Source organism: Lytechinus variegatus, chromosome 1 (assembly GCF_018143015.1).
Source record: "Lytechinus variegatus isolate NC3 chromosome 1, Lvar_3.0, whole genome shotgun sequence".
NCBI classification, from domain to species: domain Eukaryota; kingdom Metazoa; phylum Echinodermata; class Echinoidea; order Temnopleuroida; family Toxopneustidae; genus Lytechinus; species Lytechinus variegatus.
This window is the reverse complement of record NC_054740.1, coordinates 71,423,606-71,440,921: the sequence shown is the minus strand read 5'-3', so window position 1 is coordinate 71,440,921 and position 17,316 is coordinate 71,423,606. Positions and strand designations below refer to the sequence as shown.

General features: G+C 35.5%; 1 protein-coding gene across 2 annotated transcripts in view; it reads right to left on the bottom strand.

Annotated features, from left to right (window-relative positions):
- The window catches only part of LOC121421844 (von Willebrand factor D and EGF domain-containing protein-like), a 59,431-nt gene that overhangs the window by 25,410 nt on the left and 16,705 nt on the right, over window positions 1–17,316 (bottom strand). For both annotated transcript variants that reach the window (XM_041616646.1, XM_041616653.1), the window contains exons 4-11: window positions 11,254–11,313; window positions 8,917–9,053; window positions 4,043–4,141; window positions 3,256–3,345; window positions 2,808–2,943; window positions 2,162–2,379; window positions 1,519–1,592; window positions 137–200 (exon numbers count right to left, since the gene is read on the bottom strand). In XM_041616646.1, the coding sequence (XP_041472580.1) occupies window positions 137–200; window positions 1,519–1,592; window positions 2,162–2,379; window positions 2,808–2,943; window positions 3,256–3,345; window positions 4,043–4,141; window positions 8,917–9,053; window positions 11,254–11,313 (878 nt within the window). The remainder of the gene's footprint in view (window positions 1–136; window positions 201–1,518; window positions 1,593–2,161; window positions 2,380–2,807; window positions 2,944–3,255; window positions 3,346–4,042; window positions 4,142–8,916; window positions 9,054–11,253; window positions 11,314–17,316) is intronic.

Sequence of the window (17,316 nt, the reverse complement as noted above, 5' to 3'; positions counted from 1 at the left end):
GGCCCTTCATAATCTTTTTAAATCAGCTTGCAACTATTCTGTAGATCATGCTCCCTTTTCTGGGGAACCCATAAAGTGTTGTAATCCTTATCAAATGAGTAAGCTAAATAAAAGAACATGTTTATAATCTACTCACCTCGAACTCTCTCCTAAGACTCTTATAGAGAACAAACGTTCCGGTTTTGTAGAAGTCATATTTCCTGAGAAGAATAAGTGGAGATAATCATCAGACCATATTTCAGTTAGCACGTTAGACATAATTAAACGGGGAAATGTCTTTGCATAAATGGTGGTTTATTGTGAAGAATGTGATCAAGAGACAAAAAATGAAATGCAGATTAATAGTTCAACCAGTACTCAAGTATCGCTTCATATTACTTCGGATTGAGCATATTAAGGAATATATTCCTGCCGGGTATCCATTTACTTCACTTTAATGCCAATTTGTTTTTTTCAGCTGTTAATATGAACGCAAGACATGACATTACGTCTGTGTAAATTATTCTTTTTGGTAGATATGCTATTATCTGATATAAACAAATTCAAGCACGTTATAAACTATCTTGCGATTTATCTTGAGCATGTCTGTATTCATCGCAATTTATAAATATATCTTACCAATAACTGATTCATATTGGGCATTGATTGCCTGATGCAAAGACTAAATGCAGAAAAGGGAGTATACTACTCATGTCCGGTGAGTGGATCTATGTACACGCCATGTTTAGTCATGAGACCGTATCACGTGATACTCCTGGGATACAGTGCCTTTCAGTGGAGCAGTGAGATTAGTGAGTAGGGGTGGGATGGGGCATAGGACGTGAAAGTTACTTCAAAGCTTCTTAAACCAATCATCTAAAATTGTACAAGACAGCCTGCCTCTCTAACAGAAGCTCCTACAGGCAGTCAATTTTTAGGCCTACTTTAGAGAAGGACATAGAATCGTATCACATTATTGGCTATTCCCAAAATTGCATGACCCTCATTTCGGTCAGCCCAGCTGAACCAAATACTGGTGATTTAATTTTATTCACAACTTAAAGTCTCAGAGCAACACAAGTATTTCCCTTGCATAGGGCTACTATAAGCTATATCTGGTGGGTGTTTCATAAAGCTGTTCGTAAGATAACAGCGACTATAAGAACGACTGGCGAACATTTCTTACGCCTAAAAAAAAATAACCAATGAACATCTTAGGGTGAACATCATCTACCACAAGAAAGGATCACCAGTTGTTCTTAAAGTCACTCTTAACTTACGAGCAGCTTTATGAAACGGCCCAATGACCTTAATGGTATACTGTGGGATTGCGATGTAAAACGTTACCACTTAACGGGACAATGCGTGAAAGGGAGTGGTGAGGGTTGTAATTTTTTGACAGTAAATAGTGAATTATATACTGGTGCTAAAACTGAGTGCAATATGAAACATCTTCATTGCACATACCGTTTTTTTATAATAAAATCGTTAAAAACACGAAAAACACTACCAAATAAAAATAACCAAGTGTATACTTACTTTCTATCAAAAGTTATGAAGTGTGGGTCTGTGAAAGAGTAACACTGTGCTGTTGGGATATCATTCACTATAACCTATTGAAAGAACGCAATGCCGAAAGTAAATACATTTACAAACTCTTCTACTTACCCTTTACCACACATCTGTATCAACAAGACCAGTTACAATATACAAATCATAATTATGGTGGTATCAGTCTATCTGTCATGAAGCTTTATATTGAATCATAATAATTTACAATAGTGAGCATTTCATTATATGCAGGATAAAAGGATTCAATATTTTTTACAGTACTGAAGGGAAAAATTATGGAACATTTATTATTTTCATATGATTCAATACCAAAAAAATATTTACTGTGTTACACCACTGGTGCCTCATTTTCGTACCCCCTGTGTTGTGCGTCTGATTCGGAAAATTATATTAGTCAATTAACTTTTAGATCTTACATCAATAAAATGATCTCTTGAGTTATTATGTTTAGTTCTTTTAATTCAAGTTAGTTTGTTCTATAGTATAGGCATAGACTTTGCCTTTAAACTAATATAGGATTTCGTTTACAGCCAAATGTAAAAAAAAATAATAAAAGTGTATGCGTTTGGTAAATTCCAAAGAACTTGAATAAACTGAGAAATGATTTCACCTCAAGATCGTTAGGATTGAAGCCACTCCAGAACGGATCCGAACTAACCACGTCACCGGTGATGATCTCATTGCTTGTCCGTCCGTCATGTTGAAAGTCTGTTACTGCAGTTACGAACATGAAAGCTTGACGACATCGGGTTTCCGTTGTACCACACGATCGAGGCCGAAGTTCGACGAAACATTCCGACAGAGCTATGTCGTATCCAACTTCTGCATCTGTGTGAGAAGGTGAACATTTTCTAAACGGAATGAGACTCTATTTGTTGAAACTTAAAACAATGTTAATTTATCATGATTTTGAGGCAGACTTTGACTAAAATGAAATATGATGTTACATTCATTTCTCATCTCTTTCAGAAAAATAGCGTTTCTCCAATCTTTTATTCCTTTATCATGAATGGAGTTGGAAGTCAGTCCACAAAATCATTGAATTAGTCATGAAATACAGCTGCTGTTCATTCAATCTTGGAATAACATGGCGGTATACAGGGGTGGGTTTTTTTTGGGGGGGGGGGAGATATTTCATTTTCATTCCATTTTCATTTTTTTTTACAAAGGAAGAATAGTGTTGCATTAAACTGTATATTAATATGGATTTTGTTATTCCTGGAGTAGTTAAAACAGGTATAAACCATTGAACGTACCATTACTAATGGTCGAAAGAGGTATAAGAACGGAACAGCTTTGCTCAGGATCATCACAATGGATAGGCACTGTACTCTCAAAGGCCACTAGATGACGCTGCCCATCTTCTGCGATCTCTAATCTTTTCGGAGATACCTGAATGTAACAGTAATAATAAACAGTCATTTATCACTATATAAGCATCCAAATGTATGACAAAAATGTTGGCATGGCACAGGCTTTATGGAGGTCATAATGTTGTGATGTAAATTGTTTATGGTAAGTTCTAAAAGGAGGTGAGGAGAAGGTATGATAGAGGGGATTTTGAGAAATTCGTACTATGATAAATTGAAAACAGAGAAAACAACAGTCCCCAATTGCACATCATGGAAGTGATAAATTCTTCACAAACAGACCAGGAGAGAGATTGTTACAATGTTTTTATAGAGTAAATCTTGACATACTTACCGATATTGTTATATGAAATGGATCACTCTCTATTGGCGGGCTCTTTAGTTGTCTGGTTGCATTGAAAAATGCTTGCACAGTGCAAATGACCTAAAAAAAAAAACATTGAAGAAAGAGAGTTGAACGGTAGACAGGTAGGAAGGATTACAAGAGAATTAATCAGGAGGGGAAAAGACCCAAAACATTTACAACTAAATGAAGGAAAACCGAAATAGATTAAAAAAATATTACAAATACACCCGTTTCGCGTTTTAACCAGATGGGCATATATTTTGATTTGATTTATTGTTTTCTTCTGCATCCATAACATTCGTATAATACATTTTTCATAACATAATAAACATGTTAGCATTTTGGCAGGAATCATAAATAAAGAGTACTAAAAAGATAATTCCAGACCAAAATGATTAACTATATGATATTCAAAATTTGCAGGAGAAGGATTGTCATCATAAGCAGATTGCTTGAAAAAAAAGACAATTCCAAACCTATACTAATTGAATTAATTAATACATTTATAAAGCAGAACGGGCATATATTTTTTAAATACGAAACATGAATTCATGCAATATTATAGTATGAAGATGAAGATGATAAAGCTGAGGGTGACGGTGATATGATAATGTTAATGATGATGATGATGATGATGAAGGCCTTGGAGATGATGGTGGTCATGATAAAGATATTGGTAATGACTAAATCGAAGGAGGAATAAACTTTCAAGGCGTCTCACGTGTATACACTCATAGAATTGATTGTCCCCCCTCTCCTAGTCTGTTATACTTACTTTATCCCCTAATGAGAAATGTTTTCGGAGTTCTAAGGAGGCAAAGTTGTCGAATGTGTCATTTGTGGTAAGTTGATGATACATCTCGTCTGGTCCAGCCTATTAAAGTGTGAGAAATACAAACTAAATGAAAAACAAACGAATGGACAATTGTATAAAATATGATGCCATATGCGTTACCGGAGGTTTTTTATTCATACTATTTCTTGTGAAAGCTTAAGTGGAAACTTTGCAAGTTTAAAAATTATGTAATACATAACATCAATGGAATATTATTGGCATCATAATTCATAGTATATCATATCCTATATCCGATGATTTTATTATTATTTGGCTACATCATCTGCCCAAGGCTTGGGATCATGATAGACTAAGACTATTGGGCAAGCAGACCACATAAGGAGTTATAAAGTATGGAGTTCGCGGAGCAATCAGAGGACAGAGAATATTGGGTTATACATTATTAAACGTTTTGGTTGCTGATGGTTTCTTAATAATAGAGAAAAGAATAAAAATATTTCAAATACAAGATGATTAACCATTAAGAAACATACACGTATTGCAAAGAGACTCTAATACTTCATAAGAGCTAGGGATATTTTTAATTGAAGCAAATATATTGAGTAAAATAGTCGTATTCGTAGTAATATTGGCTCATTCAAGACTGAAATATAGAACGGAATAAATTCAAAGGCAATGCAATGATATGATTAAATGATTAAGAGCATATATCAAATCGGATACCTTTTTATTTGAGTACTATACTTTTAAATGTTGTATAAATTACAACATACACGCGTGTCGATGTTTGTAGCGACTGGCAGCCGAATTAGTAACGATCCGTAAATTTTTGACACAACAAAAATGATGACTTTTTTAAACACAAAGTTAAACATTTCCGGTCGGAAATTTGACCAACTGTTGATCAAAACGCCAATATATCAAATCTCTAGTTCTCAATCAAACCTTGGTCAAACTTAGAAGTTTGTCCAATAATTGAGCTACAAACCTGACTAACAAATAAATTCAACATTCAGCACAGCAAAACAAATTTAAAACAATTTTCTACCACAAATGAAATTAATAAAAAGAATGGGCATCATCATATTATTGAATATTCCCCAAGTTGTATCAATCTTTGTGGAGGTTGTGCCATTGGAAATAGAGACACAGTCCTAGTTAAGGGATGATAATTGAAAATGACAGAGGGGGGCTCCGATAACACAGTTATAGTGTAATTATCTCTCGGATATCTTGTCCATTATGCGACTTTCTCCTCCAATTTCTGAGGAGCTGTCTTGATCAATGTTTCACCTACATCAATCAAATTTTGACTCAGGAACACCATCGTTTTACGTTACATCAGAAACTTATCAAATTATAAAATACAATTTATTCAATATCTATACGTCCCAAACAAGATTACAGAAGTTTTGACAAGGACAAAACATACCAAAAAAGCTTTAACAATGACTTCTTTTGAAAATTATTCTGTAATGGACACTGCATGAGGCCTCAAACGCTAAGATAGTCTTTCTATGCCATAATGCAATGTTTATGGCGTGTAAAAATCGAACATTGTATTTATAAAAAAAAAACAACGACCCTTTTGAAATCCTTGAGTAGTTACATTTGTCATCGACCGAGGCCTACTAAAAGTTGATTCATAAAAGAAGGATTGTTTATCGTGTTAGTAATAGTGAAAACAAAATGTCGTAATGGTAATCGAAATGACACCCCCCATATATATGACAACAACAGTTATTATACCTTAACAGGCCATGACGGTTAACTTAAACATGATAAACACAACAAAGAAGAGCACATGCAAGAGCCAGGACGAGATATATCTATTTATAATCTCTCCTACACAATATTTTCTTTCACGTACATGTACCAGAAAGATAGGAAGGCTTGGCTCTTCAGCGTGTGTAAAAATAAATCAAAATCAATACTTATAAAGAATAGAATTGAATTTTGAGATTTGGTTCTTATTTCGGGAAACACTGGATGATTTGCATCTTCGAGCTCAGGTTGGTTAACAATTGTGAAGAAGAAGGAAGAAGGTGGGTAGTTTTGTCTAGACAACACATGTCAAATGGGGGAAGAAACAAGTGATGATAAGAGTGATAATAGCCATTTACTCAAGAGCTTTCACTCATCCATTGTCATTTCATGGTGCCAAGAGGAGTTTTATCATCTCTTTTATAGTCTTTTCCCTAAACTTTGTTCGTTATCAGGAAAATGCAGTAGGTCCATGCTCATCCATAGTCATTTTATGTGTCTAGAGACGTTTTTCGAATTTCTTTAATTTTTCCCGAAACTTTATGCTCGTTATCAGGAAATTGATTTATATCATACTTATGTCAGGGTTTATACATGTCAAACATTGATACCTTAGCCATAAACCTTTTCCAAAGATTTCGATTAAATTCACGAATTGATTTCATTTTCAAAGGTCGATGTTAATAATTTTCGATTAATGTTCTAGTTCAAATTACAGTCAACCCTGAGAAAAATCAGGCCAATATCCAAAAGCCATTGAAACGGACAAATAAGGAAATATCATTAGGACCAACAACACTTTAAAACGAAAGAGTGACCTTAACATTGACCTTCATCAAAGTCGAGGAAATCAGTAGAAAGAAGTAGAGAACGCTGAATATTTAACATGTTTAATGAATTCTAGAATGAGCAGCCGTGAGTAACATCTACAACGGTCTTAAAGGGGAGGTAGAGTTTTCGGATATGTGACCAAATTATTTTGAGCTATTCTTGTCATCAACACGTCTTTCTTTCTCTCTCTCTCTTTTAATTAACGAGTCTTTCTATCTCCCCTTGCTACTTGACAAGTTATGGGAGGGGGCGGTCGTCCCCTGTCCACCGCCCTTGGTAACGAGATTCCACAATCTTACTCTGTATATGTTTTAGTGTTCACATTTCAACTTTACAAATAATTACCGATTTGGAACGCGAATTTCACATGACAAGAGTTCACTTTACCCTTTAAACATACAATTGAATGTAAATAATTTGCGAGAAAGCATTTGTCATTGAATAATGGAACTGCAAACTAGCCCAGTATAATCCAAAAATTGGTGCCAATTTGGCACACTGAAAAACCAATTGTTAGTAGGAATCGAAACACCACCAGAAGTTATTCACTGGTTCAAAATAAGGCATTTTCTAAGAGCACGTATCTTGAAATTAAGTAATTAAGTATTGAAGTAAATGAAGAAGTCACATAAAATCAAATGTTTTGCAAGAATTCTACATTTCGATATCGTCACAGTGCCGAGATGTTTCATAAGAGAACGGAAATGAAACTCGTAAACAACTGTACATATATTTTGGACACTCCTACATCGTATGGCATTCCTTATCTTGTTAGGAATAAGATTAAATCTCCAGAACCTTCACGAGGACAATGACAAATCAAATCAATCAACCGATCTCAATATGAGAGGTGACACAGCCCTGTAACACAGGTGGGGCACTTATTGCTTGACTAAATAATATAGCTTTTCTGGCCTTTTTTTCTTTTCTTTTCCCATTGGTCCACATCGAGTGTCCTTTCACATGGGCTGTGCTTTTACCAGCCAATGGGGAATTCAAATCATCTGGTCGGAATAAAAGCAAGCATCGAACAGACGAAAAGATGAAAGAAAAACGTCCTCAAATCCTGTAATCCCTTCCCCTATTAGATGATGTGAAAAAAGAAAAGTCTGAAAAGGAGTGATATCAACAGAAGTCAGACGTGACAAATTAGCAAGAAGGAGATTAACTATTTCTTAACTCAGTCAAATCGACAGATTTTGGCTAAAATGATAGGGCATATACTTTATCAGAGGGTAGAGATACATATTCAGAATTGTATAGCAAAATGTAAGACACCAGTACAGAAATCTGTCTTATGAAATGTATTTAAAGTTCAATTTACACGGAATACATTAGTTCAAATATACTCGCTTTACACACCGTCTCTGTCTTCATGACAAAGAAACTTTCAAATTAGAAAACTTAGATAACCAATTATAAAGAACGGATTTGTCACTGTTTATATAACGGCCTATTCTTTGAATAGTTTGCCTGCTACACTGGCAATGGTAAATTCAACCAGCATCAATTCATTTAAACATTGGTTAGATTCTTTGTGGTAAAAAAATATGTCGAAATCCCGTGGAGATGATGATGATTTTTTTATTCTTAATACTTTGTCCATGATCAGGAAAGCAGAAACCTAAAACGAAGTAATTTTACAGCTTTCACAATCATCTAAGTGTCGAGGTATATCAAAGGGATGCTCCAGGCTGAAATATTTATATCTAAATAAATAGAGTCAGAGCGAAATGACTGAAGATTCCATCAAAATTTGATAACAAATAGCGAATTTATGGAACTTCAAAATTTAACAATATATTGTGAAAACAGTTATAAATTATGCACGTCGTCAAGAATACTCATTAGATGGGCTGATGATGTCACATCCACACTTTCCCTTTTCTAATGTTATTACATGAAATCATAATTGTTTGAATATTCATGAAGACACGCCTAGAACTGTTTCACCGGAATAATGAAAATCTTTAAAATGCCATAACTTTGTTATTCCTTGTCCGATTTTAATCAAATATTTAGTGTTTTGTTTGTCTGATTTTTCTTAATCTGCCCAAATCATATCATTTTCAGCCTGGGTACCCCTTTAATACCAGTAAGAAATAAGAGTGTATTATTTATTTTGTATTCATTAGCATGCGACTTTCATATTAACTTTAGGCTGGTCTCAAGGAGTAGGCCTTTATAATTCTTATAAAATACTCAATGATTGATCATATTTTTTAGAGTCCAACAACATACTCCAAAACAGTACCTACCTTAAACCACGTGACCGTGTAACTTTTTGTTGAGCCCTCACGTGACTCTAACCCTCGAAAAGAACATCTAAGTTGGACTTTGTCTTCAAAGTGGGTTGGCGTAATCTCAGGAAGGCCGAGGATTGTTGGAAAACTCTCTACAAGGAAATGCAATCATTAGAATGTTCAAGAACAATAACCCAAAATGAGTTGCTTTGAATTTCTTCAATTATTGCAATAGTAGGAGGAGAGTTGTCAATGCATGTAGTTCTATCTCTGTAATTTGAAATTTTACTACCTTGGGACGTTCAGAAAGCTGTCGGTAAAGAAAAGCATGATTTTACGTACGACTTGATCATCTCATGGTAAATCAAATCATAAATCATTCTCATTCTCCTCATTTAAAATTGGAACTGATCATTTATTTGGCCAGACATCAGTAAGATTCGCCCAGTTGTATCATTACATTATTTTACTAACACTATGTTTTGATATCGAGAGGTCATAATGCCGCAGGGTGATGACTATTTAGGCCTACGTGCAGGGGCCGCGGAACCGGGGGGGGGGGGGGGGCGCTTCACTCCTCCACTCCCACTTTTTACATTAATAAAACGTATGCATGTTTGCGTTCCTAATTCGGTTCAGCACACCCTACCGACCCTGCCACCCCCCCCCCCATTTCAAAATTCATTCCGCTGCCCTTGGATTAGTGAATTTCACTAATCATCATTTCGTTGTAAATTTTGTTTATTCAATCATATATTGATATTAAAATAACAGGCCCCTACACACGTGAGGAGCGAGGAACATGTCATTTGTATATCAGTTTTGGATGGAATAAATGCGTTGTTCTCTCATCACTTTGGCTTAAATCTTCCCATCTCGGGTTTCGAGTCTCACTTGTCACGACCGTAATGTCCGTCCTTGGCCTTATAGTTTGTACTAGATGATTCACATTATTAACCCTAACATGAAGTCAAACTACAGGCACAACAGCCTCAGGCTGTGCTCCAGACTTCTCATGTCCGGGTTACACCATGTTCTAGTTTAACCCTAAACAGACTGGGAGCCTTGAAAAAACAACGACAATTTCGCGATAAATGCGGAATGGGAGCGACCATTGGCTTGATTGATATATATCAATTCTGATTATATTTCTTGCCCCAGAAGTTAAAGATCGATGGATATTCATGTATTTACCCAGCCGATGATAAAAAATACTTTTAAGAATATTCATTATCAGAGAACGATTTTCTGATATATTCACGTAATAATACACAATTACATTCTTTTATTTTTTTTGAGGGGGGTGAAATCAAATCATGTAGTTTATTTTTTGTGTGTGTGTAAAGAGGTAACCAGAATTGCTCAAAATGAAATGAGAGAAAATGGAAAAGTGATTTCGTTTAAATTCGAAAAGAATCAAGAAGTTCATTTGAATCCAGTAAAAATGGTTTCCAGAATAAACGTGATTAAATAATAGTTACAATTCAAATTAACACAAGATTGATGTCTCCCAAATGAAAAATTACATGATGTAAATTTTGAGTTTTTTTCCTCGATACAACAATCTACATGATCTGGGGAATGAACAGACGATTGTGTGTAAAGAGGTAATGGAAAAAAATAGATGACGAATTGTAACGAAGGAACAATACACACACAATACGTACCACTTTACCCCTAATCCTGAATCAAAACATCCTTTTTAAAGTCAATCATTCTAAGATTTCCCTTTCCTTGAGTATTATGTTCATCACTTTTACGGATTCATATCAATTTAAGAAACCCCTCAGTTTACAAAAAAGTCTTTTATCGTTTAACAATTGCACCAATCATCTTGAACATAACAATTGAAGTGATTGCTTACAATGACTCTCTTTTTTTCTCGAAATGATCCCACCCAAAGCGTTCATGGCAAATCCCTCATAGATTCTCTTTAATTTGTGTCCTTTAAGTATTAAAGGACATTCTACACACTAAATACATCGCTGAGAATAATGTTTGATTACGTCCCAATGAAAAATTGTATCAGTATGAGGTATAATAGATAATAATAGGAAGCAGTAACCATGGTAACATCGAATGACCGTGTCTTAATTGATCCCTTAAATTTCAAACCATTCGCTCCATTATTGGCACTTATATTCAAATAACATTTAAAAAGTCTAGTGGAAGTAGTCGTCTTTTAGAATAAACTTGCGTATTCCTCCATAAAAAATATTTACTGTATTTGACACTCGTATGTAGGCCAAGTTAATTGAATATTGCATTGAAAATTAATATGTAAGATAAATACATTACGTCGATATCCTGTTTGTATTCTCCTTATATATCGGAAAACCTATAACTACATACCTCTGCATGGTTCGAAGCCATCGGGTGAAAGTTCTCCTGGGCCACACTTTTCTCGAGCCTCTGAAATATCAAGCAGAGACGTTGAAAAAGAAATTACCCAACCCGTCAAACAAGTCCACAATATCATTGGGAATGGAGGACAAATTTCCAAGAACACATGATTTCTGAAATATTCCCCATAATCCTGAAGAATAACTGGTAATTTTTCATTTTCCAAAAAATGCCAAAAGGTTTTTACAATAACCGGTTGTTGCCTTTGAAATTATTCTACATGTATCGTGGAAATGTAACTATTTTGAAGAGCTCGTTGTTTATGCCTTTCAAGAAAGCAATGATATGCTCTGTGGTATTTTGAAGCTTTACTTTGTATATTTAATGATTAATTAATAAATGATTTTTAAAACTTTATGTTTTAAAAGCAATGATATGCTCTGTGGTATTTTGAAGCTTTACTTTGTATATTTAATGATTAATTAATAAATGATTTTTAAAACTTTATGTTTTAAAAGTTGAGGTGATATTCTATGACCATTACAAACATGACACAGGTTTCCATTAAGCGGCGAGTTGCTTGTCACAAAGCAGTAAATAAAACTCAGCTTCGTCAAAAGAACAAGACACATCGTAAAATGTATATAGTGACCCCACCCCTCCCCCTCCCCCGCCAAAAAAATGTTTTCTTTCGACTCTGTAATATTAGAACATTCATGCATACTTTTTTATGGGACACAGTATTGGAAGTAACATCTACATGAATGATAAGTAACGTGTAACTACATTCTTAAAATGTAATCTCCGATGTCATTCACCAACAGTAACAACCTGCTCTATATTTCACCGGGTCACGTGATATCATTGTCGCCTGACCAGGCTGTGTTGTGTCTCACTAAGTGTTGAGGAAATGGATGACTTTTACGAATGCTTGGAGACACTAATTTCCGAAACTTCTTGTGATTAGTTTGACAACTTTTCTCGTTTTCTAGGCCTTGTTATGGTTTACCTTCAGTTGTATGAGACGACAGGTGCAATAGCGGTTCAAGAATGGAAAGAAACGGTATTGAACTAGAGCAGCAATTATAAAATTATATCTAGGGGTCAAGCACATCGCTACGGAGAGTTCTTCACTGAAAGAATATAGAATATGACAGAGAGGGGGAAGAAGACGAAAAGAAAATAGAGAAGAAAAAAAGAAGGAAGGAAGAAAGAAAGAAAAAAGAAAGAAATGAAGAAAGAGAAAGAGAGAAAGAAAGAAATGCAGAAAGAAAGAAAGATGCAAATAAAGAAAAAAAAGGAAAGAATTAAGAAGAATTAAGGAAGAAAGAAAAATGAAGGATGGAAGAAAGGAAAAAATAAAGAAATAATGAAAGAAAATAAAAGAAAGAAATATAAAGAAAAGGAAAAAAAGAAAGAAAAATATGTGTGCGTTTGTGCATGAGGTGAAGAAGGAAGAGGGAAAAACAAATATTGCAGGTATAGAGGGAGGGGGGGGATGTAGACGCATATATCACAACCTTCACTATTCGTCATCTTAATCTTTACTTTTCTTAAACAGTATTTTGTGAGTTAAGTTAACATATCTTTTAATAATAATTGGATTAGAGGATATTGCATCAGCTACCCCTTTCTTACTTACTACCAACATTTTACGCCGTATGTTATACGACATGCGATGATGCGGATTTAGGCCTACAATGGATGAAAAAACAGTAGGGGAAGGCGGGGTAAGTTGTGACAGTTTTTGCTTTTTGCAAGTTAGAATTGATATGATTAATAATCTTGTCGAAATAAGTACTTTGCTTTGAAATTTCATTCTTCTGAAATATTTTCCACCTATATATAAATTTCTACCCCAACACTGAAAGTCATCGTGACCTTTGAAAAAACCGATGTCAAATGGCACAACTTGCCCCATATATGGGGTAAGTTTGAGCCACCTTCTGGGGTAAGTTGAGCCACAAAAACTATGTACAAAATGTATGGGGGAGAACCAGCATGTCAATTTTTTGTTTAAAGTCTTTTCACTTGCTAATTCTCTATAAATACTAACATCCTGTAAAAGGAAAAGAGCAGTCATGTAAATTTGCTCCTTTCAGCCTGCATTTCAATCGATTTTTATGGTTTGTTTGTTTTTTAAGATACATTACCATAGGAATTACTATGGCTCAACTTGCCCCATGCTGTTTGGCTCAACTTACCCCAGTCCGAACTTAGTGCGATAATTTTGTATCCACACATTTATTATGCATCCATCATATAAAAGACTATGACAAGAATGAAGATCCATACCTGGATTAATAATGTTGTTATCATGTCTTTATTATATTTAAAGACGTGTGTGTTTATAAAGCACTTATCTATTTCACACTCTTTTTTACTTTTTGGCTGAAATTCACATTTTTCCCTCTAAAAAACTACTTTTTGTTTCAAAGTTGGAAACAATGTGGTGGGGTTAGGGGTTATGCTATGGGTCATCAATATATGACACCACCACAATGTCTGACTCATTCATTATTGGCCTGCGGCTGGTGGCTCAACTTGCCCCTATGCTCAACTTACCCCGCCTTCCCCTATGCACGACATTTTATAGAAATACGGGGAGGGGCGCCTCAACTCTGTAGGGTTCAGCCAAATTTGAAGTTTATGGGATGCATCGAGTATTTCAACGCTTTTATTACTTCAAAACATATAAGTTAGCCTATTCGTATTTTAAATGCATGCCTCTCATGTCTCTCTTTAATATTCCTAATAAACAATCATAATCTACCAGTTCCTATCACTGGAAGCTTAAAATTTCATTCTAATATACGTGTAAATGCTTATACACTGTAAAAACTGTGGTGTTAAAACTGACACATATTGGTGTTAATAGAGGACCACACCCTGAGGTGTTAAAATAACACCCTAGAGATTGAACATAACACCAAAGAGTGTAAATGTAACAACCATAGGTGTCGTAATAACACCTATAGGTGTAAAACTAACACCACCAATTTAACACCGGTGTAAAATAACAGGTGTGGTCCTCTATGTACACCGGTTAACACCAAAGTCTTTGCTGTGTATACTGAAATATGGTGATCCTAGGGGATGCCCCCCCCCCTTTCCCTTGCAACTTTTTATTCATTTATTTTTAACAACAGCCTACTTTCGTCTCCACAAATCTCAAGGAATTGCCGCGTCTTGTCTACACCCTCGCCACTCCTTCCAACGTCCCAATGTTGATTTTTTTTATATAGTACAGTAGCTACCATCATGCTGCTACTTACAGTACCAGAAAAAGAAGTAGTGACAGGAGAAAAGTCTGGCAAGGTCGCACGGGGCAACCTTTTGAACGACTCCCTGGTGAAATTACGCGTGGTTTGAGAGTGTAGGTGGTGATGTATTGACGGGCATAACTCAAGAGATCCTAAGCTTCTCAACATCGCTGAGAAAATAAATACCAATATACGATGTCAAAATGTATATCTATGAAAAGATGATTGCTCCCGTACGCTTGCATCAGCAGGAAATCAAATGATATTTATTTGACCTTGAATATTCGTGTTTGAAAGATTGCTATGAATTATCGGTGGAATGGGGTTGTTTTGGCAATAAAACGTCCATTTGCATACCCCACTATTTCTTCAGGTTTACCAAGCTGTCAAGTCGCCCCAAAACAGACTTAGCCCCCAAAATAAAAGTTTAGAAAGGTATCACTTCTATCAGTTGACCTACTACAACATGCTTCCATGAAGAAATCGGCCTACGTCGAAGCTTAAGTGGCTAAATACCATGCTTGTACGATTCTAGTTATAAGCCGACCATACGATCATTGAAACTGATCGATGAGAAGTCTTTTTGCGATGGACTTTTGGAGCATTTCTATTCATTCATCGAAAACTGTTAGTGGTATCATGGAATTATTCTGAGATAATAACCCCATGCTTGTAGAGAGTGGTATGTCGTCCCACAGTGATAGGTCGTTTCACCCACGCCAATCTATAGTTTGCTTCCCACACTAAATTAAAGACATGTAATATCGCGTTTACAAAGTTCACTATCAGTCAAAACGTCCTCCAATTTCAATCCCACAATGATATTGGGTTTTGTTACAAATAGACATCAACAAGGCAAGCAAGCAGGGACAAATTACATGGGCGTCATCTGTCCAGTTGGGGGGATGGGTTATATGGAAATGACGTTGTGAACGTGATGGAGACAGAGTGCTAGGTCAATCAGAGATCAAAACTAAACGAGAAACGAGAAAGTGTTGTCAGTTCATAAACCTCGAGTTTATTAACGGATAGATGTTGAATATCTTTGTGTGAATACCCCTTTCCCAACTGTGTCGAATTCCGAAGTTAATATGTACATGATGTACAATCCTGTTCTCACAGTCAGTTTGAAGGAGATTCATGAACGCCCTTCACTGAGAAGTACGGTTTAATAGCAAAGGAAGTAGTACTGGTTTCTACTTCTGAGCTCACATACGAATTGTATAAAAAAGAGGAATGTTGGAAAACATTATGTAACGTCGATAAAAAATTAACTTCTCAAGACAAAATTACGTTACCTTCGATATTCAATATAAAAATCATCGCTCATTCGAAATGATTTTCGTCTTCCAGAGCTTGACAAAAGCACATGTGCCCTCTGGTAACCTCTGCCATAATTTCAAGTGGCCTTGGTACGGTAGAGTATTATAAAATGACGAGGTCATATTAATATTTTTCATTGCCTAGAATTTTATTGTTCAGTTTTGCAAGAATGTAACTTTACACATATAATTGTGGGAACAATATTTTTCATTTGAATTATATTAAACCTCACCATAGCCAATCGAGTGGCTTATCGTATTTAGTAGGAAACTAGGAGGGTGTGCAGGCATCCACCTCGGTGTGGAACCCTTTTGAAAAGTTTCACGGTTTACTCATTCTAAATCATGTGACAGTTGGGACATTGCATGAATGTAGGAATAAACATAGAATTGAAAAGACATCTGTTAGGCAGACGTCATAAAACATTCCTCTCTGGTTATATTGGCTGTTGGTGATGTGTCCATGAATACTGATCGTATGGGATTAGACTGACGGGTCAGACGGGTTTTTAGGCTCGAATTAACAGTATATTTTACTAATCAGATTCATAGGATTGCTTTATACATGTACATGTACATGTAGTTTTATGGGCGGTCAGTAGTAAACCAGTATCCATTTTATAGCAGATGCAAGGTAATGCCGAATGTTTGAAAGGAATAAAAGAAGACACCATTTTAACGATCTATGCTGCTCTGAGACGCCATGAATAGGGAAGGCCGTTATTCTCTCTGAATGACAAAGGCCAATCCAGATCATCTTTGCTTTTCGTTCAAATCACTTATCAGGAACCAATAACAGTGGATCTTTCATATTTGCAATCCATCACAAACCTTGTAGTAACAGCGACCAGAACTATCACCACCTAATACAGATAAATAACAGCAATAAAACAACATCAATAACCTAATAATCGAATATCCAAAATAGAACCCTTTCATCTCTTCTACACGAATATAGGCTTAATATTAAATGAATTAGATTTTGAAAAGGAAAAAAAATATTCAGGAGTATGTTGCGATAAGTTGCCGATCGCTATATTTCTTTAGCTACACAAAACCGCCTTTACTACAATATACAAAGACATGAAATATAGGTCATGCAACACAAGGAAGTTAGAAAAACCGAAAAAGAAATAAAAAGAAGAAATATATAGGCCTATGAAGAAAATGTGCTAATTTGTTCATCTCATCCCGTTGGCCGGTACATTCCATTGGGCAGAAGCAGAGTGGCGCCACACTGAACGAATTCATAAGTACATGTAAACAAATTATCAATAACATGCTAAAGAAAATCTGTCCTCCAGATAGTGTGGATCAAGTATATGAGGGTTACGACGAGACAGCATCCATCGAGTCCGATAATCCATAACAGACCCCTTTTTATTTGATTTCACACCTAGTTAAGGAGCGAAACGTCATGGTGACTTTATGAGCCTTTGGGGATTGGTTTTAACTTTACCCCATATGACCCCCCTGTTTGTCTCTAC